This window comes from Trichechus manatus, unplaced genomic scaffold (assembly GCF_000243295.1).
Source record: "Trichechus manatus latirostris isolate Lorelei unplaced genomic scaffold, TriManLat1.0 scaffold00067, whole genome shotgun sequence".
Taxonomy (NCBI): Eukaryota; Metazoa; Chordata; class Mammalia; order Sirenia; family Trichechidae; genus Trichechus; species Trichechus manatus.
The window spans coordinates 5,621,087-5,647,952 of record NW_004444003.1 but is presented as its reverse complement, the minus strand read 5'-3'; the positions used below and the strand labels follow the sequence as shown (position 1 = coordinate 5,647,952).

The 26,866-nt window shown below is 42.1% G+C and overlaps 1 protein-coding gene across 1 annotated transcript in view; it reads left to right on the top strand.

Moving 5' to 3' along the window:
- Positions 1–26,040, top strand: part of ECHDC3 (enoyl-CoA hydratase domain containing 3) — a 32,729-nt gene extending 6,689 nt beyond the window's left edge. The window contains exons 3-5 of the mRNA XM_004379691.2: positions 2,164–2,261; positions 8,117–8,317; positions 24,612–26,040. Of these exons, the coding sequence (XP_004379748.1) occupies positions 2,164–2,261; positions 8,117–8,317; positions 24,612–24,923 (611 nt within the window). The 3' untranslated portion in view covers positions 24,924–26,040. The remainder of the gene's footprint in view (positions 1–2,163; positions 2,262–8,116; positions 8,318–24,611) is intronic.
- The last annotated feature ends 826 nt before the right edge of the window (positions 26,041–26,866 follow it).

The following is a 26,866-nucleotide window of genomic DNA, read 5'->3' as shown; positions in this document are numbered from 1 at the left end:
AGACACCACTCACCAAAGTAGGATGCAGAACATTTTCTTAATAAGCTTTGTTATGCCAGTTGACCTAGATGTCCCCTGAAAGCATGGTCCCCAGACCCCTGCCACTCTGTCCCTCAAAGTGTTTGATTGTATTCAGGAAACTTCTTAGCTTTGCTTTAGTCCAGTTGTGCTGACTTCCCCTGTAGTGCGTGTTGCCTTTGCCTTCACCTAAGATAATTATTATCTACTATCTAGTTAGTGAATAACCCTCACCCTCCCTCCCCACCCTCGCAACCATCAAAGAATGTTGTCTTCTGTATTTAAACCTTTTCTTGAGTTCTTACAATAGTGGTCTTATACAATATTTGTCCTTCTGTGACTGACTAAATTCACTCAAGAATGCTACCTTCTTATCATTGGCTGAATATAACTTTTCAAATGTTTTATATGGAGAAAGGAAAAATCATTAGAACTAGTAGAGGTCAGGAGCCGTGTTGTTGTGTGACCTTGATGGAGCAAAGGCAACTAACTTCTTTTCTTTTTAATTTTATATATTTTGTTGAGGTCAGCTAACTTCTTAGCTACATAGTTCCCTCACTTGTAAAAAGGGAGTAATATCACCTGTCAAAATGACAAAAGAAAAACATAAGAAAGTGTTCTCAGCTTCTCAGTGGAATTACACTTCGTTGTTGTTGTTAATTACAACAACAGCAGCGACATCCTCAGATACCCCATGTGTAAAATATAGGGGGTTGAGCCAGATGGCTCCTAAGTTCTCTTCATGCTCTGACCTTCCAGTTTCCAACCTCTATGGATGGCCATGGTCTGTAGACTAAATGACATGGACATTGCCGAAGACATGGATTTTGATGGACCTAGATAAGCTGACACACTCAAGCCAGACTGAGTCCAAAAACAAAAGTGTGGGACCAGAGGGAAGAAGTAAATTCACCTGGGTACTGAGCTTTCTCATTTTGTAATTACATGTTTTCATCGGTTTCCACCATAGACATTTTAGTGTACAGATGCTTCAGCTGGCCTTTTCATCACAAAAGACTGGCTGTAATTTTTTAAACTAACTGGAATCATAGCAAAATTGGGTCATTAACTTTCTCTAAGTGTCCACAACATAAATACAATTGATTGTTTGCTTAAGGCATTTAGTAGATATCATGGATTGAACTATATCCCCCCCAAAAAATGTATCGGTTTGGCTGGGCCATGATTCCCGGTATTGTATGATTTTTCCTAAATGCTGTAAATCCTGCCTCTGTGATGTTAATGAGGGAGGATGTGCAGCAGTTGTGTTAGTGAGTCAGGACTCAGTCTACAAGATTAGATTGTATCTTGAGGCAATCTCTTGAGATATAAAAGAGAGAAACAAGCAGAGAGACGGGATCTCATACCACCAAGAAAGCAGTACTGGGAGCAGAGCGCGTCCTTTGGATCCGGCGTCCTTGCGCAGAGAAGCTCCTAGTCCAGGGGAAGATTGATGAGAAGGCCAACAGAGAGAGAAAGCCATCCTCTGGAGCTGATGCCCTGAATTTGGACTTTTAGCCTATTTTACTATGAAGAAATAAATTTCTCGTTGTTAAAGCCATCCATTTGTGGTATTTCTGTTATAGCAACACTAGATAACTGTCATGGTTTGGATTATGTCCCCCCAAAAGTGTGTGTATCAATTTGGCTAGGCCATGATTCCTGGTAGTGTGTGATTTTCCTGTATGTTGTAAACCTGCCTCTATGATGTTAATGAGGGAGGATGAGTGGCAGTTGTGTTAGTAAGGCAGGACCTGATCTACAAGACTGGATTGTGTCCTGAGGCAATCTCTTGAGATATAAAAGACAGAAGTGAGCAGAGAGACAGTGCCAGGGGCAGAGCGCGTCCTTTGGACTGGGGTCCCTGCGCCGAGAAGCTCCTAGTCCGGGGGAACATTGATGAGAAGGCAGACAGAGAGAAAAAGCCTTCCCTTGGAGGTGATGCCCTGAATTTGGACTTTTAGCCTACTTTGACTGTGAGGAAATAAACTTCTCTTCGTTAAAACCATCCACTTGTGGTATTTCTGTTATGGCAGCACTAGATGACTAAGACAATAACTAAGACAGTAGAAAAGTAAGTGAACTTTCCAATTCTGGCTGTTTACAACTTTTACTTTTCTTATCTCTTTTGAAAACATTTTGCAGCTGAGGGGCCCGTATTTTCTTCTGGCCATGATTTAAAGGAACTGACGGATAAGCAAGGCCATGATTATCATGTTGAAGTATTTCAAACCTGTTCCGAGGTAAGCCAGGGTGACAGTCAACATTGCAAACCCTAAAGTGATAATTACAGTAAATATTGAATTAGGCTTCTAGTTTACAGATTGGATTTTATATACGAGACCTAACCTCTGCAGAGCTACTGAAAATTCTGTGGTCATTGATGAATCCTGCATCCAAGCAATTATTTGGCTTAGACTTTTAAGAAGTGACCATAATTTGCTATTGGTTTTGTTCCAAAGAAAATAAAATATACTATGGTTCTGATAGTTGTCATCTCCAGCATTGTGGGGGTTTCTATAGCTTGTCTTCATATATATGTTTCAGGTAAGAGGTAAAAATGGTAGGAATGTACATCTTTAGAAGCGAAGAATATGAGATTATTATAATGTTTTTAAATTTTAAATAAAACAACTTGATTTTTTAAATAATTTTCTAACCCTTCTTTGAACCTTTATAATCACTACCTCCAAGTAGGAAAATTAACCTCTTCATTTTTACTGCTTCTTCCTTTCTGTCTCTTTAACCATATTAAAAAGGGAAATTGCCAACAGGCATAGAGGAGGAAGAGGGACAAAATTTATATTTATAAATTTATTAAATCAACCCCTGAATAATCAAAAATTGAATATAGAATCCAACTTTAAGTAACACATGGTTCATTTGATGAGTATTTATTGAGCACCTACGTTATGCCTAATACTAGCAAGGTATTAAAGGAAACACAAGAAATGTTTCCTGCCAAACTTAAACTGGAAATCTAATTGGATAACGAGACATATACACAAAAAAATTTAGTTACCTGACCCTAAGATTACTTAACCTAATTTTGCATTCATTCATTGACTCATTCTGTCATTTATCTCTCAACAAATATTTAATGAGTACCTTCTAAATAGGGTCGCTATGAGTCGGAATCAACTCGACGGCAACAGGTTTAGTTTTTGGTATAAGTAGGCAAAACAGAGGTCAGTTCCAGAGAGGTGAATGCGAAAGTGATTAAGATACATTCTTGACCATTGTTCTCTTGTTCTTCCGGAAATTCATAAGGAAATCAGGTTATATTTTTCTCATTTCATGGAGGGACAGGTAGGAAAAGTGATTTACTTGAGGCTTCATGGCAAGCTACAGCTAAGACTCAGATCTTTTGTTTCCTACATAAATGATGTTTATGTAACATTTTGCTCTTGTGTTTGCCAAGGCTTGATGCTTTAAAAATTATGTTTCTACTAATACTCAGTATGTTTGGCTAAAATAGAAAATAATCAAAGAGAACCCTTCTATTCTTCTATTCTACCTAAAGGGTCTGCTTTTATCATTCTACTGTGATAATCTTCATGAACTGAGATCTAAAGGGTTAGCAAAGGGCCACAGAGGAGCCAGGGCTTCTTCAGAGGATATAAGGCCAGATTTTTTGGACAATTCCAACCCATGGATGCCCCTGGCTCACTAAGAAACAGTGAATAATTAAGACCTATCCCTAATGTAGTAAAATAGGGGTGAAAGGATACTGATTTCTTCAATACTGTTTCTAAGAAAATCAAATTGTCTTGCATAAATATGAGCACCATGAACTTGTGCAAGATTTCAATTTCCAAGTGTAATCAACGGCAGATTAGAACAGAATGAGCTAGATATTTTATTGTTCAGTTCATGCATGAGAAAATTTGACTTTGGAAAGGAAGAGAGAGGTACCTGAATTAGCATCTAAAAACTATAGCTTATTTGGCACAGACCACAAATGCTGCATGATAGTTAATTATTTACAAAGTCAGGAATCGGGCAAATTAAGAATGAAAATAAGAAGAAAAACTTGGTTGTGGGAGAGCAAAAGTAGCCTCTTGTGGAGCTGAGTTGGTGGCTAACACCAGACATCTGTCCCTTGTCTCTCTTCTTAACATTCTATTCAAGTTTGGAGATAGAAATCCCAGCCCAAGAGGAGATACTTCTCTTTCTTCTCATACCCCACCAGTGAAACAATACTGGACAATGTCTCTCACTTTTGGAAATAACTTGGACCCATCAGTGATGCTGTTAAATGAGAAGAGGGCAGAGTTAAGTTTATGTCATATTTTGGAGTAGGCGGGACCAAAAAAAACCACTTGATTCAGAGAGATAAAACAGGAGGTGTAATCAATTCTTGACTATCAAGGGGTGGGTTATCCTCGCTTGTTTATTTTCTAGGCTCCCTTTTTCTTTTCTGAATTGCTCTCTAACTTTATTTAAAATAGTTTTCGTTATGTAAGAAGAACTTACTATAGAAAAATTGGAAAATCTAGAAAAACAAAAGGAAGAAAAATAAGTTATTGATACCATACAATAATCATCACACCCAAAGAGAACTATAATTAACATTTTGGTATTTTTTAAAATCTTTTTTCTAAGTGTACCTTTTTATTTGTTTGGATAATCATACATATGTATAATTATACTACTATGTTTATTGCATAATATGATTATAGCTTTAGACATATTAATTTATTCAATTCTCATGATTTTATAAGAATGGTACTGTTATCCATTATATCCATTTTGTGAGGCGTTGGTGGTTCAGTGATAGAATTCTTGCCTTCCATGCAAGAGACCCAGGTTTGATTTCTGGCCAATGCACCTCATGTGCAGCCAACACCCATCTGTCAGTGGTTGCTGTTGTCAAAGAGTAAGAACACTCATTCTGTTAAAGTAAAAACAACGAGATTTACAGAGGGTAATACAATTTGCAAATTGAGGAAACACAGGGCAGGGAGGAATCTGCCAAGTGCCCTGAAGCATGGAGGGAGAGGTGTGCTTTTATAGTAAAGATGAGGAGGTATGCATGATGGTCACATGGTCACAAGGTGGGTACTCATTAGCAACTCCATTTTCAACTACCTGTTTCCTGGATCATCTTGAGTAAACTGGTTCTCCTATAATCACATTCCTGACCCCCACCCTTATTTACTTAAGAATGGCTTGGGGCAAGAGTCGGGCCTGATAAGATAATTGATAGGGGACCAGGGTCTTCTGATCCCACCCAGCCAGAGGCCCAAAGCCCTATGCATATGAATGGGAAGAAGTCAAGGTTACATTCTCAGGAATGCAGAAGCTGAAGCTTGCAACAAAATGGAGTTTTGATTCAGACATCATGTCAGCCATTTTATTATGTCAGGTACCTCAGTTTTAGAGGTTTGCTAGCACACTATGATGCTGAACAGGTTTCAGTGGAGCTTCTAGACTAAGGCAGACTAAAAAGAAAAGCCTGGCAATCTACTTCCAAAAATCAGCTAGTGAAAATACAGTGGATCACGACTGTCCGATCTGCCACAGATCATGGAGATGGCACACAGCTGGGAAGCATTTTGTTCCATTGTGCATGGGGTCCCCATGAGTTGGGGGCTGACTCTCTGGCCTATTTTACAAACGTGAAAACTTAGAAGTTAAGTGGCTTGCCTAGGGTTGGGCAGCAAGTAAGTGGCAGACTGGATGGCATACCCAACCAGCCTGGTTCTAGACTACTACACTATAACTCTAGACAACCATGTTAATTCCAAATACCAGTGTAGTTTATATAACCATTTACTTATTTTTGTATATTTATATTATTTATAATTTTTTACTATTATAAAATAATACTATCTAATATTATAAAATAATAATTTGGCTAACATCTTTGTCCATACAGCTTTTTTTCCTATTTCATATTATTTCTAAGAAGTAGAGTTCCTAAATCAATGGTATAAATATTTTTAATGCTACTGCTGAATACTGTATTGCCTAAGTATTTTTCCACCCAGTTTTATGAAATCCTAGCCCTTCATAGATGGTGGACAGAGGAGACATAGACTTTTCAACTAATCAGAGTCAATTGGCTTTTTATAGATAACTTCAAATCATTAAGTAAAGGGACAACACTCAGAGCTAAAACAAAATCTTTTCTCTTTATAGCAAGACTTGAGAGGTTCTTGTGCATTCTTCCCCTTGTTATTCCAGTATACTGAGAAAGTGCTCTCTCTTCAATCTCGTCCTACTCTTATCCTAGAGTGTGTCCCGTTGCCGTTAAGTCAATTCCCACTCCTAGCAACCCTATAGGACAGAGTAGAACTTCCTGAAAGTGTTTCCAAGGCTGTAATCTTTATAGAAGCAGACTGCCACATCTTTCTCCCTCTGAGCAGCTGGTGGATTTGAACTGCCAACCTTTCAGTTAGCAGCTGAGCGCTTAACCACTGTGCCTCCAGGGCTCTCTAGGGTGCATGGACCCTCTAAATTCATGACTTTTTGTTTACAGGGGATATGCATTCTTCTGTGAAGAAGGTCTTAGCATTTACCCGATTCTCAAAAAGTGACCTCCCAAAAGAGTCAAAAACCACTGCTATAGAATATAATATCATATCCTTAAATATATAATTGAAGTTTTATAAGAAAACTAAAGAATATGAAACATTGATGAATATAAAAGATAAGTTTCTTAGGCAAAATCTTTAAACCAATCAAGGTCATTTTCCTCTGGATTGCTGCCTTGGGGAAACAAGCCTAGATTTCCTTGCTATTCTGTCCCCTCCCTCCGAAAGTTCAAAGAACAAGAATTACAAAATGAAGTTCCCCTAGCAACACAGTCGCTTTAGAGTATCATGAAAAAGTGGAGAAATAAACTAAGCTATTTTGTAATCTGCAAAAGTAAGTTAAAAGTTTTGGAGATTTACTGAGGAGGGATCACATGAGCAAGTTTTTGTCTCCTATCTGTGCCAATGACAGCAGGGTGTCCCTCCCCCCAATCCCCAAATTTTAATTGAATAGAGAGAGTATTCATTGTGGTAATTTGAGAAGTAATTACTAAGGAAATTGCCTTCAAGCCCCTTTTCTACCTTAATTTTTCAAGGAGGCACCAAATATCAGTTTGTGACTTTTAACACAAGAGCTACACACAAGACCAAAAACCAAACCTGTTGCGTTGAGTGGATTCGAACTCATAGCAACCCTATAGGACAGAGTAGAACTGCGCATAGGGTTTCCAAGGCTGTAATCTTTATGGAAACAGACTGCCACATCTTTCTCCCGCAGAGCAGTTGGTGGGTTTGATCTGCCAACCTTTTGGTTAGCAGCTGAGTGCTTAACCACTGCGCCACCAGGGCTCCTTAGAGCTGCACACAGGCGTGGTTAAAACAGAACTATTTGTGAAAGCTTTTTGTTTGTTTGTTTCCATAGTTACAAAATCAGCACTTTTCTTCACTGAGGCTGCTAGAGCAGCAGTCAGAGTGAATTGAACACTCACAGAGGCACCATGCTATGGTGGAAGGAGTATGGGCTTGGGGAGGCAGACAGATATGGGTTCAAATCCTAGATCCACCATTTACAGTTTATGTGACTTTAGGTAAAGCAGTTGCCCTCTCTGAACCTTGGTGTCCTTGTGGTAAAATAGGGTTCCTTCCTCATGAGGTTCTCATGAAGACCAAATTTTGTAGTCCAGTTCATAGTAGATAGTTAATACAAGTTAGTTCTTTTTGTGGAGTCCCTGGCTGGTGCAAATGGTTAAGCAATCGACTACTAGCTGAAAGGTTGGCAGTTAAAACCCACCCAGAGGCATCTCGGAAGACTGGCCTTGCAATCTGCTTCTGAAAGGTCACCCGTTAAACCCATTGCCATCAAGTCAATTCCGAATTGAAATCCCTATACAGCACAGTTCTACTCTGACACACATGGGTTCGCTATGAGTTGGAATCAACTTGTTGGCGACTAACAGCAGCAGTTATTTTCGTGCCTTCCTTTTCCCTTTTTTCATAGAATCTGGTGAAATAATGCATAGGAAAGGTACTCTGAAAACAGTAAAGTCACATGCAGTAATAGGTATTAATATTGTACCTCACTCTTGGATGGAAGTGAAATGGTGTCTTTCTTCCTTCAGGTCATGATGCAGATCCAGAATCACCCGGTTCCCGTCATTGCCATGGTGAATGGCTTGGCCACAGCTGCTGGTTGCCAGCTGGTTGCCAGCTGTGACATCGCCGTGGCGAGTGACAAGTCCTCTTTTGCCACTCCTGGTGTGAACATTGGGCTCTTCTGTTCCACCCCAGGGGTTGCCTTGGGAAGAACAGTGCCTAGAAAGGTAATTTAACTTCCTTTGGCCCCTTCTCTAGTTTTAATATTCTAGCTCTTGTGATGGTTAGTTTCAGAATTAGCTTGTCAAAATGCCATTTATATCAGGACATTCTGCCCAGAGCATATATGGCTAGATGTACCAAATATTCTTTCTAATGTCTTTGGTTAGGGAGGGAACAACCAACTGCCTGTTCTGTTTAGCTTCTTACAGTAAACATCAATTTTGAAGTTACCGCATTTTGATCTTGCATTCCCCTCAATATGACTAGTTCGATTTCTTGTTTTTTGCTTTGTTGTTTCTGTAAAGGTACATATTTTTGTAATCTTATTTGAAATGTAATTGAGACTCAGTTTTGTTGCACTGAATGGTTGCCCATGAGATATAACAGCATACTGAAGTAATGCCAGTATCAAGAGGCTAGGATAATAGTGTTACTGACTTATTGTCTGTCTGTTGATAATCTGACTTGCTCCAGAAAGGACTTAAAGTAGCTTATTTACTGAGTGTGTCTGGTTGACCATGGTTGCATCTGAGGAACATGAATAGTCCTGTGAATAGTACGTTAAATTTGCCCAAGAAGGAGCTATGTTCCAAAAGCTGTTTTGTCATTGCTAACCACAGTGAAATCCATTTTCTTCATGAAGCTTTATTTCTTCCTATAACATCATGAAATAATATTTATTGAACATCTAAACCAGCAGTGTCCTTGTTCTAGAAAAAGTGCATCTTCATTCTCAATTAGAAGTCTGTTAAAAAGGAGCAAAGTCATACACCATAGCAAGTAGGGAACCTAATTTGCTTTCTAGAATATATTATCTATTTTAGCATTAACTACGAAAATTAGCAGTTGCCCATATGCCTAAGGCACAAAAGAAATGAGGCCCAAGGGAAATCAAGCAGCGGGACCAAGAAGTTTAGGGAAGTACTCCTTTCTTTTACATTGCCTCCTTATTAATTTTTATAGCAATGTGTGTGCGTAAATTCTGAAGACAGACACCTACAAGCACACACACTTATAAAAACTGGCTGAGGGGTAGGGGGGTAAATACTAAATAGACAATAGGTAAGTGGTAACTTTGGTGAAGGATTAAGACAGTACACAATACTGGGGAAGCCAGCACAACTTGTACAAGGCAAGGTTATGGAAGCTCCATAGACACATCCAAACTCCCTGAGGGACTGAATTGCTGGGCAGAGGGCTGTGGGGACCATGGTCTTGGGGAACATCTAGCTCAATTGGCATAACATAGTTTATAAAGAAAATGTTCTGCATTCTACCTTGGCGAGTAGCGTCTGGGGTCTTAAAAGCCTGTGAGCAGCCATCTGAGATACTCTGCTGGTCTCACCCCTTCAGGAGCAAGGGATACAAGGGAAAGATTAGTCCAAAGGACTAATGGACCACAACTAGCACGGCCTCCACCAGACTGAGTCCAGTACAACTAGATGGTGCCCGGCTACCACCTCTGACTGCTCTGAGTGGGATCACAACAGAGGGTCCTGGACAGAGCTGGAGAAAAATGTAGAACAAAATTCTAACTCACAAAAACAAGACCAGACTTACTGGCCTGACAGAGACTGAAGAAACCCTGAGAGTATGGCCCCCTGACACCCTTTTAGCTCAGTAATGAAGTCACTCCTAAGGTTCACCTTTCAGCCAAAGATTAGACAGCCCCATAAAACAAAAGGAGACTAATGGGGTATAACAGCCCAGGGACAAGGACTAGAAGGCAAGAGGTGGGAGGCAGGGCCAAGATGGCAGAGTAGTCAGATGCTTCTGATGGACCCTCTTACAACAAAGACCCGAAAAATTGAATCAATTTTATTTGACAATCTAGGAGCCCTGAACATGTAAGGCAAAGTTGCGGAACCGGACTGAGTGGCAGGGGGAGGGAGAGATGGTTCGGAAGCAGCAAGGAGTTGCCAGACCTGATCCGGTGAGAACGTGAGCCCTTCAAGCCTCAGCAGCTCATGGGTGAGCGGTGAGGCAAGCAAGGGGCAGTGCTCAGGAGGCACATTTTCCACACTGGGAGAGACCCAGCACCAGAGAGTCTACTCAGCCACCCAGAACCATGAGAAGCAGTCCACGATTGGCGAAAGATAAGTACTTAAGTATGGCCTACCACGCAGATCAAAAACACCCCCCTTAGGGAAAAATCTCTCTCTCGTTTACCTGCCGGCTTCCTGCTCTGCACTGGGTCACAGACCGGCTTCAGCAATTGCCGAGTCCCCTGAGCCAGAAGTAGGATCCATCACATGCCCTGAGCCATTCTCCCGGCCTTGGAGAGTGAACAAATTAACAAATGGGAAAAAATAAACTGCCAGCTCCCATAAGCCAGGAACCCAGGGTAGGCACAGCTCCTTTGCCTAGGCACAGGCATAAGGGATCCACAGACTTTGAGTGCCTTTCCACCTGCAGAGACTTGTGTGGGCCCATTTCAACAGCATAGGCCCTCATTACCCCAGTACAGTAGGGTACATTCCTGAACTCTAACTTGAATTGTTTCAGCTGTGAAGTGGCAGGTTCATGACATTTGACACTGCTCTGCCCATTAAGCAGGGTCTTCACCTACACACATCAGGGGTCTGAGGACTGGTGGGTGCACCCACACCACCTAGCCAACTGCAATAGGGACCCAAGGATAAGATGTGCCCGCCAGTCCTTACAGCCAACAGCATTGGGTGCTCATAGTCCAGCTGCAAAACCCACCCACCTACGCGCTCTAGGGAACAGGGACATGCCTTCCTCCTGGACACTTGGGGGCAGCCATCAGCCCCCTGCCTTGCTCAGAGTGTATCCCCCTGCTGCAGCCAGATGCCTGCGCCTACACCAATCAGCCATGCCTGTCTAGGACTGTAAGTGAGAGTCTGCACCACACACTTGGTGGCTATCTACCTGGGCACCTGAGCTGAATCCACACAGGAGGAGTGGATGGACTCCTGAGCTCAGGTACCTAGTAAAAGATCTAACCACCTGGTGACAGGACATTAGAGCTTCAAAGGTGCCAATAATCAAACTAGCTCATATGAGCAGCCTATTTGGGCATATTAAAACAAAACAAGAAGCTAGAACACAGTAGGCAAACATAAATAAATATAATAACTTATTGATGGCTCGGAGACAACCGTCAATATCAAATCACATAAAGAAGCAATCCATGATGGCTTCAGCAAGCTCCCAAAATAAAGAATCTAGAAATTTTCCAGAGGAGGAAAATTTCTTGAAATTACCAGAGGCAGAATACAAAAGATTAACATACAGAACTCTTCAAGAAATTAGGAAGGAAATTAAGCAAAACGCAGAACACGCAATAGAGGAAATTAAAAAGATTAGAGAAGAGCATAATGACAAATTTAACAGGCTGCAAGAATCCACAGAGAGACAGCAATCAGAAATCCAGAAGATTAACAATAAAGTGTCAGAATTAGACAACTGAATAGAAAGTCATAGGAGCAGAATTGAGGCAATGAAAGTCAGAATTAGTGAGATTGAAAATAAAGTACTTGATGCCAACTTATTTGAGGAAAAATCAGATAAAAGGGTTAAAAAAAAAAATGAAAAAGCCCTAAGAATTATTTGGGACTCGAGTAACCTACGAGTGATTGGAGTACCAGAACAGGGAGGGATAACAGAAAATACATAGAGAATTGTTGAAGATTTGTTGGCAGAAAACTTCCCTGTTATCGTGAAAGATGACAAGATATCCAAGTTGCTCATCGAACCCCACGTAAGGTAGATCCCAAAAGAAAGTTGCCAAGACAAATTATAATCAAACTTGCCAAAACCAAAGATAAAGAGAGAATTTTAAGAGCGGCTAGGGAAAAACGATAAGTCATTTACAAAGGAGAGTCAATAAGAATAGAAAGCAGGAGGGGACAGGAAAGCTGGTAATAGGGAACCCAAGGTTGAGAAGGGAGAGTGTTGAAATGTCATGGAGTTGTTAACCAATGTCATAAAACAGTATGTTTACTGTTTAATGAGAAACTATTTGTTCTGTAAACCTTCATCTAAAGTACAATTAAAAAAAAAAAAAAAAAGCTGACTGAAAGTGGGCTCCAGACTGCAAAGGGTGACCTGTTAAAATATAACAGCTCACTAAAATATCTTTACACTGAGGCTGTTTTTGATTGCTAAATGTAAGTATGTTCATTCAGTAAATATTTCTTAAGTCCCTACCAGGACATTAAATTAAAATCCATTACCAAACTATTGGCAGGGTTTACTAATAAACTAACTTATAATTGTGCAAATCAGATCATAAGACCTTTGCATAGTAAAGGCGGTTGTGCTGGTTTGCCTGCCCGACAGCTGTTCATCTTCTTCAGCACCTGATGTGCTGGAAGGGTTCCACGCTAATGCATCTGAAACCTTTAAATGAGTACTACCGTCAGGATAAGAATCCATTCTTTCTTAAAAACAAACAAAACAGTTCTGAAATCAAGACTTATCATAATGCATGTGTCTTAGTCATCTAGTGCTGCTCCAACAGAAATACCACAAGTGGATGGCTTTACAAAGAGAAATGTATTCTCTCACAGTCCAGTAGGCTACAAGTCCAAATTCAGGGCATCAGCTCCAGGGGAACGCTTTCTCCATCAGCTCTGGAGGAAAGTCCATGTCATCGGTCTTCCCCTGGACTGGGAGCATCTCTGCACAGTAACCTCAGGTCCAAAGGATGCGCTGTGCTCCCAGCACTGCTTTCTTGGTGGTATGAGGTTCCCATGTATCTCTGCTTGCTTCTTTCTTTTATATCTCAAAAGAGATTGCATTAAGACACTGATCTTGTCAACCTCATCAGTATAAACTCATCACGGTGATAGAATTTACAACACATGAGGAGATCACATATAATCTCGTCATAGTGGTAGAGTTTACAACACATAAGGACATCACATCAGATAACACAGTCATACAATACTGGGAATCATGACCCAGCCAAGTTGCTACACACATTTTTTGGGGGACACAATTCAATCCATGACAGCATGCATCCTAGAAACCTAAACACTGTATCATATTTGTCAAATTTTAAATTAGTTTTGAGCAAAAAGAGGGAAAAAAATGTTACAAAAACAGGCCTTAAGTTTCCAGGAAGCCAAATTCTCAGAACTGCATTGCATAATTTTCCAGTGACAGAGTAATGGTGAGGGATGTTGTAAGAACCAAAGTAGCTTTTCCCTCTCAAGGAGAATTTTGGTCAGGGCCAGGCCTGCTCCGGAGACAGGGGCAGAGAATCCCCTGTATTGTCCTACTCAAATTCCTGGACTGTGTTCCTGATGTTCTGATCCCCAGAAGGCCTCGGAGACAGTTACAACATTCTTGTTTTCCAGCCTTCAGATTTTTCTTTTTCGAACTAACTGAGAGTATTTCAGAGTTCTATCAGTAGATGTTTTTACACGTTGGGCTCATTAACGCTATGCTACTTGGAGGTATAAATCAGGTGACTAGTTTGGGGTTAACACTCATGAGCCAAAATCACAGTGCTAATAATAGAGATTTAGTCGGAGGAAAAGTCTGTCAGAATGTAAGGCCTTTGCCGGATTCCTGGATCTGCAGATGTGACGTGGCCCATTTTAGCAGGAAAAACAGGAATACATAAAAATCCCAGCTCTACCAAAAAACGCCTACCTGCCTGTCTGTCGTCCTTGCTGGATTGCACTCTGACAGACACATTCACATACAGGTTCACTGAGTTATGGGCGTGTGGGACGTGTCCCCGTGTACATCCACAGTGTGCTTTTCCAAATTGGACTGGAAAGGGAGTTCCTGCTCTTTTCACGGTGGCACAAATGGTTAACATACTCAGCTGCTGAGAGGTTGATGGTTCAAGGCCACCCAGAGGTGCCTTGGAAGAAAGGCATGGTGATCTACTTCCAAAAAATCAGTCACTGAAAACCCCATGGAGCACAGTTCTACCCTAACACACCGGGACATATTACTCAATAAGCAAGGTACGCAGGGCTTACTTGCGCTTACTTACTAATCTGTACTGCAAAATTTCACCTGTTTTTCACCACATCAAAGATACTGTGAAACTCATGTTACTGTAAGTCAAAATCTACTTGACAGCGACTGGTAAGATAACATGTGTGGGTCACCAGTGCCCTCTGCTGGTCTCCAGGGAAGCTGCTTAGCTGCTATTTCTGCACCAGAAGCTGGAAAGACAGAGTAGAGCCCTTGTATTCAAGCCAGACTGAGCCTGGGGATGAATAATTTTCCACGTTTGTAAAATGTTCCTCTGCTTTGACGTGAGTTAAATAATGCATCTTCATTGCACCATCCAAACAACCTGCCTGGTGCAGCTGCTGCTTGCCCCAGTCAGAGCTGGCCTGGTTCAGGAGTTTAGAGCCAGCGCCTCAAACAAGAGAGCATATGAAAAATCAGAAACTCATCCTGCCAAACCAGTCATTTCTCAGCGGTAGAAACTCTTGCTTCCACCTATTTACCCATTTTAACTTTGTGTATCTGTAGGCTCTGATTTCCTAGTAGGCTAATTAGAACAGAGTAGAATTCCCAAGCTGGGAAGAGTGCTTGCTACTTAGAGTGTGGTGTGCATACCAGGGAGCCTGTGAGAAATGCAGTCTCTGCTCATCAACACACCTGCCATGTCTGAATCTGCAGTTTAAAAAGCTCCCCAGCGCTTCCTGTGCCCATCAGAGTTTAACTGTTGAAATAAGCCTGTTAATAATAGCTACTAAATATATTAGGTACCTGCTTAGTACCAAGCACTGTAAGCTTTACATAATTATCTATAATCTTCACAACACCGCAGAAGGATAGATGTACCTATTCTCATTTTTCAGATGAGGAAACAGAAGGGTTAAAATTTTCACTTAAAGTCTTGTAGTTAGGAAGGGGCAGATCTGGGATTGGAACTCTGGTCCATCTGACTCCAAACCCCAGGTCTTTCCACTAAGTCACACTGCCTCGGGGTTAAGCCTTGGCCTCAAGTTTTGTTTGTTACTTTTAATGCAAATACCCCAACACAAAACCAAAAACCTTTTGCCATAGTGGATTCTCTATAGGACACAGAAGAACTGCCCCACAGAGTTTCCAGGGAGCAGCTGGTGGATTTGAACTGCTGACTTTTTGGTTAGCAGCCGAGCTCTTAACCACTGTGCCACCAGGGCTCCACCCCTGACAGAAGGAACAATTAATCATCAACTTCTTAGGATGACCAAAGACATGCCACCCAAAAGGGCAACAGAAGTAGATTTAGGGAAAAGGGTGAGAGGGTGTATTTTCATCTTTTAAACTATTTCCATGTAGGATATACTGCATAGAAACTTAAACACTAAGCAAAGACTGTGCTGATTAGCTATAAAATAAATAGACCTTTGTTTCTTAGGGAATGCCACTCTATTATCTGATCTGTCTTGGTAAAATTTCTATAAATCAGTATGTGTCTAAATAGTATTACCCTACTAGGTGGATAAGGAAACTGAGGCCCAGAGAGGGGGATAAGCCTGGCCGGAGTGACTTAGGAAGCCAATGACTTAGAAACTCAGTCCAGCCCTGCTGGTTCTTGATGTTTATTCCAGAGCGTGTTAATCCCATTAAAACCTTCTTGGTCTTCCTGACTGAAGGGAGAAGTGCCAGGATAGTAGAAGCAGCCGTAGTAATTGAGGAGACTTCCTCCACCCCTTCCAAGTTTTGTCTCCAAATTGGCAGAGGAGGCTAGCACACCACAGTTCTCTGGGCTGACCTAGTTCAGCGTTGCCTTAATTACTGAAAGAGCAACAGAGCCCTTTTCTCTCCCGTTCACATCTCTTCAGATGCTTCCATTAGTTCACAATAAGAAAGTCACTCAACCAATCAATCCCCTTGCCGTCTTCCTGGGCTCTTTAGCTCTTCTCTTGACTTACTTGTTTTTAAAAAACTGACATTCCTCTCCTGGGACACATCCTGGGAGGGCAGTATGTCTTTGTTGTGCCGCATGGGTGTGAGAAGACACTGCAGAAGCAGAGCCTATATGCCTGACTCCAGACAGAGAGGGAGTCCCTGTCAGTCTCATCACCAAGCAGGGCCATCAGAGTCAGATTGGGAAGCCCAAAGAGGAATGTCTGCCCAGAGACTCAATACATATCATTATCCCTCTCCATTATCCCTATTCCTCATTACCCCTCTTCACAGTATATTCTGTCACTTTATATGAAGTGGAAGAGGATGAGTAGGGGGACATAATAAAACTTCTTACTACTTAATTATTAAGATTTTTTATTGTTAAGTGAAACTTGTGTAAATCATTGTTATGGATTGAATTATGTCCCCCAAAATTATATGTTGTACATCCTAACCTCTATGCCTCTGGTTATAATCCAGTTTGGGAATGGGTCGTCCTTGTTATGTTAATGAAACAGGTTTAATGTAGAGTGTGTCTTGAGTCAGTCTCTTTTGAGATATAAAAGAGATTACACAAGCATGAAAGAAGTAGAAATGGGGGAAGAGAGATGCCAGACCCAGGAGCAGAACATCAAAGAGACAAGGACGTTCCCCCAGAGAGAAAGCCTTCCCCTAGAGCTGGCACCCTGCATTCAGACTTCGAGCCTCCTAAACTGTGAGAAAATAAAATTTTGTTTGTTAAAGCCACCCACTTGTGGTATTTCTGTTTTAGCAGCACAAGATAACTAAGATAGTGATAATAAAAAAAAGTTTACACCAAATATAAGTGATAATGATTCCAAGAGTAGAAGGGACTTGGCCCAATGATGTGGTCCCTCCACCTTCCTTCAGGCAAGTCTTCATTTAGAGTATTCCAGAAAGATGAGTATCTTTCATCTTCTAAAATATTTCCATGTAAAGTGATTTCAGAATTTAGTACCCCTGAGAACTACTAGGAGCCCTGGTGGTGCAGTGATTAAGAGTTAACAACGGCTGCTAATGGTGATAGAATAATTTGGAAAAGGATAGTGAGAATATCAGCACAGCTGGAAGAATGTAATCGATGTCGCTGAATTGTACATGTAGACATTTTTGAAATAGTGTATCTTTGGCTATGTATATTTTCACCAAAAAACAAAAAAAAAGTCCTCCAAGTTTGAGAAGGGAGAGCGTTGACATCTCGTGGGGTTAACCAATGCCATAAAACAATATGTGTACTGTTTAATGAGAAACTATTTGTTCTGTAAACCTTCATTTAAAGTACAATAAAAAAATAAATTAAAAAAAAAAAAAAAGAGTTACGGCTACTAATTAAAAGGTTGGCAGCTCGAATCCACCAGCTGCTTCTTGGAAACCTTATTGGGGCAGTTCTACCCTGTCCTATAGGGTCGCTCTGAGTTGGAATTGACTCGACGACAATGGGTTTGGTTTTTTGATTTGGATAACCACTAGACTGTAGGTGATAGGAAAGGCAGGGATGGTCCACCATTTTATTTCTGACTATTCCTAGCACAGAGCCCAGAATTTAGTAGGGGTGCTTTACCTGATTGTTATCTGACTTTCTGTCTTTCTTGTTTTGACTGTCTGTCAATCTCTGGATGTCACTGTCTACATGTCTGGCAGTCTTTCTTTGTCTGATTGACTATTTAATTATCTAACTGAAGGGGGAAGTTATCTTTTCTGTTTAATTAAAATCCCTTATGTTATAGCTTAAGGTCATTTCCTTTTTGTTTACCTTTAGAGACCCTGAAATCAAATTAGATATCTCTTATCTAGAAGAGAATATAAGAGGTCACTTAATTGTTCCTCCTGCCTATGAGCAGGACCGTGGCTCCCTAACAGATAGGGGGTCTTCCCTATTCATACATTTCCAGAAGTTAAAAGCCCATACTCTCCCAGAGTAATTCAATTTAGACATTTATAAGCTTTAAAAAAAAAAAAAGTTTTTGAAATTGCTTCGGAATTAAGATGTTACTACATAAATTCATGGTATTCCTACACTTGACACACAGTTGGTTCTCCGTAAATAGTTGTTAAATGAATGAATGAATGAACAAACAAGATAACGTTATGCTCTGATTCGAATCCCTCCTCACAGAAGCTGATCACCATCCTTCATAAATGCAGAGTTGTACCAGGTCCCTTGAGCTTCTCTTCTGCAAGCAAAACCATCGCTATTATTTCCCTTGGCTTATGTCTTGCTCACGTGGACCAATTTTTTCTAGCACTTCCATTGCACTCAGTGTGGCAGTGTGCCCTGCAGTCAGTCATTAGTTAGCTGTTCCTCACGGCATCCCTGGGAGACAGTCAGTTGTACCCATGTGTCCCAGTTGAGGAAGTGAGAGATGTGAAGTGACTTGCTCAGGGGTCCTTCAGAGAACCAACACTCAACAGGCCTGCGACTAGGCCCAGCCCCAGGCCTTGTCCTGAGCTTCAGCTTTCACTGAAGACTTCTTGGGGCATTTGGAATCCTGTGCAGCTACAATATCTGAGTCAGGCAGGCACTTCATAAATGTGTAAGGGAGCCTGTGAAAAAGAGAATAGAGACAAAGAAGCTGAAGACACGAGAGAAGGGCATCAAAGGAAAAGCAGAAGTTGAAGAAAGAATCTATCAGAAGGCATCTGATAAGGGGGTCTGTACTCATGGACAGATCACAAGCCCAAACTGCAAGTTCCTACTGCATTGAGTATGAATAAGTGCCTGCCTGCTGAGCCAGCCAGAAAGGAGCAATTAGTACTTTGAATTTTATTTCCTTCTTCCAGCTCTGTATACCATTCTTACCTACTCTTTGAAAGTCATTTGAGATCTCAATCAATCCACGTTATAAAGTGATTGATAAGCTTACTTCAGTGTTTTTGTTTTCTTATGTTGCTTCAACTTTTCAGTATTGGCCACTTCCTGATACATGTTCTACACAAATCCCCTGAGAGCCACCTTTATTCATGGAGGAAAAGAAGCTGCTTGATGGTGCAGTGACTCTTTTTTCACCTTGACTTCTGATCTAGATTCCCAGCTGACACGTGATTCTTGGGGCAAGGATGGAGCAGAAAGTTGTCCTGGCCTCTTCACTGTTACTCACTGGATGTCTTGGCAGGGTCTTATCTATCAGCTGTTAATCAGCAGGACCTGGTTTTTAGCTCAGTGTTCAACCTGGGGCTTCAAAAAATTCTTTGGAGTGCTAATGCTGTTCCTTATCAACTGAAAAATGGTGTTCTCTGAAGTGACCTACCGGTATCATTTTCCTCTTTCCTCCAACAAATAAAACCATAATTTCCAAAACAGGAGAAATTTGAGATTTAGTCCAATTCCTTAACTTTATAGAGGAGGATATGAGGTCGAGTATCACCTTGTCCCTGACTGCCCGTCCAGTGTTGATTCCATTTATGCCCATGGTGGCAAGAGAGTCCTATGACCCAGCTTTTGACCTCTTCTCCTCTGTCTAAGCTCAATCCCTAGGTGGTCCTATCTAGTCTCATGGCTTTACAAACTATCAAAATCAGTGGTTTTAAAGTGAGGGTAACGTCAGTCCCCCCAGGGACATTTAGCAATGTCTGGAGATATTTTCAGTGTCACAAGTGGGGAAGGAGGGCAATAGTGACATCTAGTAGGTAGAGGCCAGGAATGATGGTAAACATCCTTCAATACACAGGACAACCTCCCACAACAAAGAGTTATCCATTTCAAAATGTCAGTAATACTGCGGTTGAGAAATGCTGATCTAAATGACAGTGGTTCCCTGTGATGGTTAAGGTTGTGTCACCTTGGCTGGGCAGTGATTCTCAGTGGTTTGGCAGTTATGTGATGATGTGATTTGGCAGTTATGTAATTGTGATGGTTAAGATTGTATGTCAACTTGGCTAGGCCATGATTCTCAGTGTTTTAGTAGATGTATAATGTTGTGATCACTTCCCTGTTGAAATTTGATATGTGATCACCCCCATAATGGAATCTGCTGAGTGGTACTGGTGGGGGCAGGGCCTATGGCAGCTCACCGCCCCCTCAGCTTCATCTCTCTGCCTTCTGCCAGTTACTTTCTGCCTGCTTGCCTTGCCAAAGTTTTTAGCTTGTTCTAGATTCAGCAGCTGCTTCTTGTCCTCTCACCTCTGGTTGTTGGGACTTGAGCTAGCAGCTTACCTGTCGATCTTGGAATTTCTCGATCTTCACAGCCTATGAGCAAGGGTCCTGTTTCCTGACCTGCTGATGTTGGGTTCACTTGCCCCTGCAGCTACATGAATCAGGAGAAACCTTGCGGTCTTGTCTGCTGATCTTGGAATTCGTTGACCTTGACAGCCTATGAGCGGGAGCCCTGCCCTCCAACCTGCCGACCTTGAGTTTGCCAGCTTCTGTGGCTGCGTGAATTGGGAGAGGCCTCTACCCTAATCCATGGACTTGGGACGTTTTAGACTCTACAATCGCGTGAGCTGTTTTCTTGATAGAAATCTCTGTCTATATATACTTACACTTTACTGGCTTTGCTTCTCCAGAGAACCCAGCCTAAGACAGTAATGATGTAGTTATCTTCCATTTTGTGATATAATGTAATCACCTCCATGATGTGATCTGATGTGATCAGCCAATCAGTTGTAAGGGGAGTTTCCTTGGGGGTGTGGCCTGCAACCAATATATTGGATGTTCTGGCAAAGCTTGGTGGCTTTTGCTTGCCCTGAATCCTGCATCCAGCTCATCATCATCTAATCTCTAGTTCTTGGGACTTGAGCCAGCAGCCTGCTGTATTGGCTGACTATCTTGGGATTCATTGGCCTCCTCAGCCTGTGAGCCAGCAACTTGCCATCTGACTGGCCAATCTTGGGTTTATCAGCCCCTGCAGCTACGAAAGTCAGGAGAAGCCTCCAGCCTGACGCCTGGCCCACGGACTTGAGACTTATCTGTTACCACATAACAAACCATCCACAACTTAGTGGCTCAAAATAACAACAATCACTTATTTAGCTCATGAATCTGCATTGTGGACAGTGCTCAGTGAGGAAGACTTATCTCTGTTCTACAATGTCTGTGGCCTCAGCTGGGATGACTTGAAGACTATGGGAGTGATAGCTGGGACCTGGAATCATCTGAAGGCTTTTTTACTCACATGTCTGCCTGTTGATGCTGGCTGTCAGCTGGAACCAGAGCTGGGCCTATCAGCTGGAACACTTAACTTAGTCTCTCAGTGCAGCTTGGGCTTCCTCACAGCATGGGAGCTGGGTTCCAACACTGAGCATCTCAAAAGAAAGAACCAGGTACAAGATGTATTACTTTTTTTACTTAGCCTCAGAAGAACCATAGCGTCACTTCTGCTGTACTCTATTTGCCATCATTCACTAATTCATAATTCATCATTATTAGGTTGCCTACTATGTGCAAGGCACTCTTCTGTTGCTGGAGATACAGATATGAACAGAACAGTAAAAAAATCCCTGCCTAGATGTAAAAATGGTGTGGTGGAGGCATCTGACTTCCTGTAACTTCAAGAAGAGGAGAGAGAATCATTATCAGCATCAACAGCCCAAGGCTGATTCCTGTGAGGCAGAGGTCGGACATACCTCCTCTCTCCAACCTTTTTAGCAATTCTGACACCAGCCATCCCTCCCACAGCACTCTGCTTCTCTGCTGGGTTCGATAATTGCAGTGGCCACACAGAACTCACAGACAATGCTCACAATTATGGGGCTTGTTAGGGAAGTAGCAGGTTATAACTCAGGATCAGAAATGACGCAGAATACAGTTCTTCAATCAAGACAGCCTCTTCTCAGCTGTGCCCGCAGGCAGGCCTTTGTCTCTGGCCCTCGGCCCCTTTGCCTCTCAGCGTGGCCTCTGCCCTGCTTAGGCAAGCATTACAAATCTCTTTAGCTCTGCCGGTAAGTGCCTGGGGGCACCCCACTCTACCTGTAAGCCTCAGCCTAAAGGCTCTCAGCTCTCTCACCCTGTGGGTTAGCAAGCCTAGCTCCACTGACAGGTACCCAGAGGCACCCCAGTCCACCAGGAAGCCTCCTGCCCAAAGGCACTTAGCTCTCTCGCTCCATAGGTTGGCATACCCACTGTAGCCCCTTCACTCTGTGGGGCAGGAAGCCTACTGTGTCATCTCACGCCAGTCTTCTGGTTCTGCTGCTGCCAGTTCTCTGTTGTGCTTGCCGTTGCTTCTTGCTGTCTTGTGCTTTCTCTGGTGTTAGAGCTGCCTGCTCCTGAGTCTAGGAGGTTCTCAGCACAGGGATTTTGGGTCCAAAGGATGTGTTCCACTCAAGCTTTTCTTCTTGGTGGTAATGCACCCCCCTCCCCATGCTTGTTTCTATCTCCTTTTATCTCTTGTAAGATAAAAGGTGTGACTCAAGTAAGTGCATGACTTGAATAAGGGTGGCAAGGATGATGACTGGGGTAAGGGTGGTGGCTTGAGTCACACCCTCTAATAAGGCGGTGACTCAAGATACATCCCGCCCTAGTCCTACCTCATTAACATACAACTCACTCCAAAATGGGATCATAACCACAGGCATAGAAGCTGAGATTCACAACACATCACAAAATGTAGGATAATTATATCAGATCATAAAATGGAAGATGACTGTGTCATTACATAACTGCCAAGCCACTGAAAATCATGACCCAGCCAACTTGACACATAACCTTAACCATCATAGGTCCCATACACCTTATTTTCATAGTCCCACCCAATCATTGTGTGGAAGTCATAAAGACTATGGCTAGAAGGGCCATATTAAGTAATTGCACTGCAGGCCACCCCCTGGCTCTTCTAGCCATTGGCCCTTTCATACTTGAAGGATTCACTTCCCCTTCCCAATATTTTACCAGTCCAAAACAGTCATTAACAGTTAGTTCTTCAGTAAAGCAAAAGAGTCCTCAGGGTGAAGTTACTCAGGCACAGCCATTCAGGTCTGCTCTAGGTATCCATTTGATCTGGTCAGGTTCTCCAGAAGTGATCTCGGCTTCACCCTTTCTGGTGTCTGATACAGTTTAACTGAGAGAAGATTATTCTCTTGCTCTGAGCCTCATGAGGTATTGGCATAGCAAAACCTTTAAGGGACTTTAAGTTTGGCCACTGTACTCCAGTCCAGCAATGCCTCCCGCTTAGTCCACTCTTTCACAGTTGCTGCTTCTACAATTACAGTTTTTACAATCACAACTAATACTGTTAACAATCAACACTCACAACTGCATCATATAATCCCATCAGCGTCTTCCCCCACCTGCTCTTCTGCCACGCCATTTTTACACTAGTGGAGATACACAGTAAACAAATACATGTGTAAAATATGTAGTATGTGAAGTGGTGAAAAGTACAAAGGATAAAAATAAAGCAGAAAGGGGGATAGTGCCGGAGTTTGTTTCACAATTTTAATTGAATGATCATGGAGGACCTCATTATAAGTTGACATATGATCAGAGACCTGAAGGAGATGAAAGCAGAAACCATAAGGATACCTGGGGAAAGAGCATTCTAGACAGAGGCAACAGCAAGTACAAACGCCGACGTGACAGCATGCTTGGCGTTTTCAAGGAACAGTAAGGATGCGACCAGAGTTGCAAGAGTGTGAGCAAAGGCTAGAGTGATAGGAAAGGTACCTCTGGGCCCTGTCTGTTCATTGTGCATCTGGAAACCCTGGTTTTAATTGTAAGCTTGAGTTTAGAGAAGTCGGGCTTTGTGTAATTACAGGATAGAGGTTAGTGCACAATATGTGGCAGGCTTATAAAATAGAGGAAACCATAACAGAGTGAGGAAGATGTACTCCCTCTTTATGCAGGCCTTGAAAATTTCAGGGAGGGGAAGAGAGCTTGTGGAAAGGAAGAGGGCACCTTCTCCTTGCCACATCTTATTTATTAGTAAGGTAAAATACTCGGCTCTATTTCTGGTCCCTGGAAGATGTTTTCATTAAATCCCCCTCCTTCTCTGAAGGCTGGTCTTTTAAATCAGGCTGAGGTGATGGCACCTGTGAAAATTTTTCTCACTCTGGGAAGTAGCTACTGCACTGGTTTGTCGGGGCTGCTGGAGGAGGGAGATAATGGGTTTCACTGCTGCAGGGTTTGCAGTTTCATCCCTTCTGATGTGGCCAATGTCCTGTGCTTGGTCCTTGATAGAGGCAGATCAAATGTCCTGCTTCAGCAGGGGCTAGGTGATCAGATCTGTGGAAGGAGAGAGGAGAACATGAAGAGTCCCTTCCTCTCCTGGGCCACTTGTATTTTCTTTGTTCTTGGAAAGATCTGATCCTGTAGCTGGCAGGAGTTAGGGTATTGAAGACGTTAGGGGTGATGGATGACATGTTATCTGAGGAAGCAGATAACTGGGCTGAGGTTGTAGGTAAGTCAGGATACAGATGCCTCAGCAGAGTGAAATGGAGAGGGCGGAATTAGATGGCAATGAGTTACAAGGAGAATGTCTCAATAATCTCACGTGTTTTCTCCCTTAGGTTGCCTTAAAAATGCTTTTTACTGGGGAGCCCATTTCTGCTCAGGAGGCCTTGTCCCATGGTTTGCTCAGTAAGGTAGTGCCAGAAGAGCAGCTGGAGGAAGAGACCATGAGGATAGCAAAGAAGATTGCTTCCTTGAGCCGGCCTGTGATGTCTTTGGGCAAAGCCACGTTCTACAAGCAGCTGCCCCAAGACCTTCAAACAGCCTACTGCCTCACCTCCCAGACCATGGTGGACAGCCTGGCCCAACAGGATGGGCAGGAAGGAATCAAGGCCTTCATCCAGAAGAGAAAACCCATCTGGTCACATTGAGCTGATATTAACAGAGGAATGGAAGGGGAATGAGCCCAGCGGGCAGCACTCAGAGGCCCACCCACACCCCTCACCTTCTGATTCTCCAACCACCACAGCTGCCTCTTGATTGTAATAGAAGACACTCTATTTTTATAGCATTAATATTGGTTTCACTGCATGTGGTCTATATTAATAGCCATGGTTCCATAGGTAAGTGAAGAGGGTAAATGGAGAATAATGGAATAGAGAGGAAAACAAAGCACCAACTTAAGTGGAAGATTAGTAAGCACCTCTGCTGGGCCAGCTATTAGAGAAAGCCCGGTATTTGATCTATTCCTCCTTCACAGGACCTTAAGTGAGGGATCACCCTTATTATATAAGAGAAGCTGGTGATAAACTGAGGCATGGAAGAAGGGTGCCAATCTGAAATGTCCTCTAAAGTGAAGTTAATTCTAGTTGCTCAAGAGAAGTGAAACGTTTCAAATCTTCACAAGATATTCACACTGAAAATCTTCTTGATTCTATTGAGAAATAGTCATGCCTATGGCTTTGGAATAATTTTATGTGATTTAAATAGATTAAATATTTATAGAGACTGGTAATTTTATCTTCCCAACCAGACTTCGCGCAGTTTGAGAAAAGAAAAAAAAAAAAAATTGATTAACTCTTCCTTTGTGTGCCGATGGGGATATGGTAGGTGCCTTATGTTTCTGTAATGAATGCTTTTGCCATCCGAGATCCTGCAAAACCAAGACCCTGGGCTAAACCTGAAGATACAAACTGAAGAGAGGTGGGAAGGGAAGCAGAACATATACTCCTACCCAATAAGAATCACCTTCCCTGATAAGTCAGTCACAAAAGGATAAATACTGTATGAAATATCTAAAATAAGCAAATGTATAGAGACTAAAGTTTATTAGTGGTTACCAGGAGCAGGAGGGAAGCAGAAAAGGAGAGCCATTGTTTAGAAAGCATTGAGTTTCTGTTTATGGTGTTGGGAAATTTAGCAATGGATATGGGTGATGATTGCACACTGTGATTAATCAATATTGCTGAATTATACATGTAAAAAATGTTGAATTGTCAAATGTGTTATATATATTTTTACAACAATTAAAAAAAAAATCACCTTCTTGGGACACATTTCTGAACTCTACTTGGCTTCGGGTAAAGAATCCAAACTAGCATCAGGTATTTGAGTTCCCCAATTGAGCGCACTGGCTTAGGACCTGCCGTGGATTGAATTGTGTCCCCCCAAAATATATGTCAACTTGGTTAGCCCACGATTCCCAGTATTGTTTGGTTGTCCTCCATTTTGTGATTTTCCTATGTATTGTAAATCATAATCTCTGCCTGTGGTTAAAGAGGATTAGGGTGGGATGTAACACCCTTGCTCAGGTCACATCCCTGATCCAATGTAAAGGGAGTTTCCCTGGGCCGTGGCCTGCACCACCTTTTGTTTTACAAGAAATAAAAAGAAAGGGAAGCAAGCAGAGAGTTGGGGACCTCATACCACCCAGAAAGTAGCACCAGGAGCAGAGTGTGTCCTTTGGACCCAGGTTCCTGTGCAGAGAAGCTCCTAGTCCAGGGGAAGATTGATGACAAGGACCTTCCTCCAGAACTGACAGAGAAAGCCTTCCCTTGGAGCTGACACCCTGAATTTGAATTTTGACCTACTAGACTGTGAGATAGTTAACTTCTGTTTGTTAAGGCCATCCACCTGTGGTATTTCTGCTACAGCAGCACTAGATGACCAAGACAGGACCTAAAAATATTACTCTCTGGCTTCTGCTCTAATGGGGCCCAAGAAATGTGCTAAATATCTTGTCCTCAAGCTTGCCTATAAGGCTAACTTTTTTTTTTTTAAGCCAGTTTATTTCACCTTAGAGTAGAATGTGCCCATAAACGTGATTAGTATCAACTCTGGAGATAAAGAGAACCATATAGACCTAAGCTGTATT